The following is a 2,963-nucleotide window of genomic DNA, read 5'->3' as shown; positions in this document are numbered from 1 at the left end:
CTTATAACGACAAATTTTCATCCATCTTTCCCATTACCAACGCTTTCCGTTGTACAAAATCATCATAAATCGTTTCTGCGCCTGATCACTGTTCGGACGGCAACCAGATACGCACGAAAGGCGTCGAGGCTCGTGGACTTGAAGCCAACTTCACGTACCTGAGCGTCGCGTCGTCGTATCCGCTGCGTAGCAACGAACAATCGATGGTTAAATTATTTACAAATGGCGGCGGAACAGTGGCTGAAAGCTGTGCAAGAGGCTAAAAAAACGGCGATAATTCAGGATGGTAAGCGCGAAAAATTCCTCCCGATCTTATCGTCGAGCCGCAAAGCGTTGACATGTTCTAGTAGAATAACATACCCCGAATGACATCGACGGTTTTGATATTTAACGGACACGTGTCACTTGCTAACCGTCAAATGTCAACGGGCTTTATGTCACGGTCACGTCGGCTTGTTATCGATCGAATTATAACTGTGTCGATGGAATTTAGGGAAGAGAAAGGTCCACTTCATGATGGGAGATGGGAAGGAAATGGTAGAGGAGTATCACTTGGATACTAATGTTCTGACGCGCAGAGCCTGGAGAGAAAAGGGCAAGCTTGGACAGGATGTCGGGTGGGCCGTAGAGGTTGGCGATCCAGATCCCAAACCTCTCGACAATCTGGAGGTATCTGGCATCAGGGAAAGCTCCAACACGGTACGTCGAATTCTTCTCTGTTCAATCTTCACTTTTGCTTGTTTTTCCCTAGTTGTGTAAAAATATTCAATACACATTGAATCAGGGCTCGCAATCCTGCAATTAACATCGCCGGAGTTTCTATTCATCGGATAACGGTGTAGATAGTCAGAAGTTTAATTATATTGCACATATTCAAGTACTGTTTGAACTTACCACTTCCTATATATAATTCTGTATAAATCGGGTCTAGTTATTGGATGAAAATTTGGTGAAAAGATACAGAGAGTAAAATTGAAAGTAAATTGTAAGATTGATTTATGATTTGGCTGATTTCAGCCAATCATCTCGAGGAGAATCACAAAGGTATCCCTGGAGTGGAGGATCAGGAATTTACCCTATCCAAAAGACGTGTATTCTGTTACAGCGGAGAATGATAAAACTATAACCGTCAGAACGAGTAATAAAAAGTATTTCAAAAAAATAAGTGTTCCCGACTTGGAACGAGTCGGTCTGAAGCCAGAGCAGGAAAGAATTTCTTTCACGCATCAGTTCAATACTTTGATCATCACGGTAGGGACAATAGAGTCGCAACGCCTTGAGCAATTCTTGAATATTCTGTTATTTACGTACATTGATTCTTCTTTTTTCAATCACAGTACAAAAAACCGCCTCTTCTCATCGACCTGGAGAAAACAATTTTGCAAGAAATCCTGCAATTGAAAACGAGAAAGGAAAGTGACGTGCAATGTCCAACAAGCTGATCAAATACAGCCGAGGAAAAGCAAAGAAGAAGACAAGAAAATAAATAACCGAATAATATGACATAAAAAATAAAAATGATCAATGCATTCCATGATTATAAACTTCGTCGGTTGACAAAACGTTAGCAAAATTTCGACGTAACTGCGTTACCCGTAAATCTGAAACTAATTAATTGGTAAGCAAAGCTTACTTGCACGAAAATTTGTTCAATCAGTATACATATTCGTAAATATTTTAAGTATTTTTCATCCCTAGGCCCGAGAACGCCTAAACGATTTAGTCTGCTTCTCGGATTAATATATTAGAGTAACTGTTTCGCGCCGCGTTTCGAACGTCAGTTAGTATTTCGTGGAACGGACAGCGCGTCGCAACAATGTAATCGATATATCGAACGTGGCTCGCGTCACAGTTCAGGCAGCTGTCGCGCGTGTGTGTGGTTGTGGCTTTTGCTGTAATTTTGTTGGCAGTGTTGTGTCTATCAGATTGGTGGTGGTGGTGTGATGAGTTTATCCTGTGAAGAAACATTGAGCCGTGATACACATACAGCCATGTCGAGATCAGTGCCGGAAAGGTGAGTAAATACTGTTTATAAAAATCCCAAATTAATTAGCACTGTGCCAAATGCCAATGGCCACGATGCGTCGGTGTTTACCCGAAAGAAAATGGAGGTCAATTGTGGTATTGAGGTTATGTTTTTGTGCCGATTATTCGACCTCCCTCACAGCGGCTAGGCATCAATGAAAAGACAAACGAATACCGTTCATCCTTCGCACTCGACTTCGCATCTCCGTTGGCGTACGCTAATCAGATCGTACGTGCTCTTTAACACAGTCTGAAATATATTGGCAAATATCAATCGGGAGCGTGGAGGGAAAGCTTGAGCGGCTAATGTTGGCGGCTCGTCGAGCGTCAGTCGGCCGATTTACCGGCACGCCGCTTAAATGTCGAGGAAATCGACGCGAGATGGCGACACTAGGTATAAACGTTGTCATCTCGGCCACGTGGTGCGAAGACGCAAATGATCGGAGGGGGGAATGCCGATTTAAAAAACGTTAATATCTATGCGTTCGCTACCCAGATACACATCTCGTAGAATATTTACAATTTTTCTAGGTGCAAAAGAAAAAATTTAGGAACAATTCTTTTGACGAAATGTTCGTATTGGGATTTATTTTTGGAATAGAAAAGTACGAGACATGTAGGCTTGTTTTATTATCCTCTGCTTCAATGTGTACACTCGGTATGTCAGAGTACGCACGTTTATCACCTTCTGACGTGTTGACCCGACTAATCAATGAAAACGTGTTCTTATTTATTTGTCTTTGATTAATTTTCAGGTGGTTGGAGTACAAGGCGTACGGTGATGTAATCAAGGGAACAAAAATAGTCGCATTCAAAGTCCCGCTGAAGGAGGTGAGTTTATCGTCAATCGAATTTTTCAAAAACTTTAATAATACACGTGTTACGATAGAAATGAGGGGCAAAAGCGTTTGTTCCACCGGTCATCGATAACCGCAACG

The 2,963-nt window shown here is 42.0% G+C and overlaps 2 protein-coding genes across 2 annotated transcripts in view; both read left to right on the top strand.

Moving 5' to 3' along the window:
- The first annotated feature begins 222 nt into the window (after positions 1–222).
- Positions 223–1,442, top strand: LOC124222343 (protein DPCD). The gene is made up of 4 exons (XM_046633163.1): positions 223–286; positions 494–699; positions 1,018–1,251; positions 1,338–1,442. Exons 1-4 carry the CDS (start codon positions 223–225, stop codon positions 1,440–1,442), a joined length of 609 nt encoding a protein of 202 aa, XP_046489119.1.
- Positions 1,443–1,449: 7 nt separating this feature from the next.
- LOC124222494 (uncharacterized) overlaps positions 1,450–2,963 on the top strand; it is a 48,430-nt gene continuing 46,916 nt past the window's right edge. Inside the window, exons 1-2 of the mRNA XM_046633520.2 lie at positions 1,450–2,014; positions 2,781–2,856. Of these exons, the coding sequence (XP_046489476.1) occupies positions 1,944–2,014; positions 2,781–2,856 (147 nt within the window). The 5' untranslated portion in view covers positions 1,450–1,943. The remainder of the gene's footprint in view (positions 2,015–2,780; positions 2,857–2,963) is intronic.

Source organism: Neodiprion pinetum, chromosome 6 (assembly GCF_021155775.2).
Source record: "Neodiprion pinetum isolate iyNeoPine1 chromosome 6, iyNeoPine1.2, whole genome shotgun sequence".
In the NCBI taxonomy this organism is placed as follows: Eukaryota; Metazoa; Arthropoda; class Insecta; order Hymenoptera; family Diprionidae; genus Neodiprion; species Neodiprion pinetum.
Note: the sequence above shows the minus strand (reverse complement) of the source record. Positions and strands in the feature narration are given on the sequence as shown.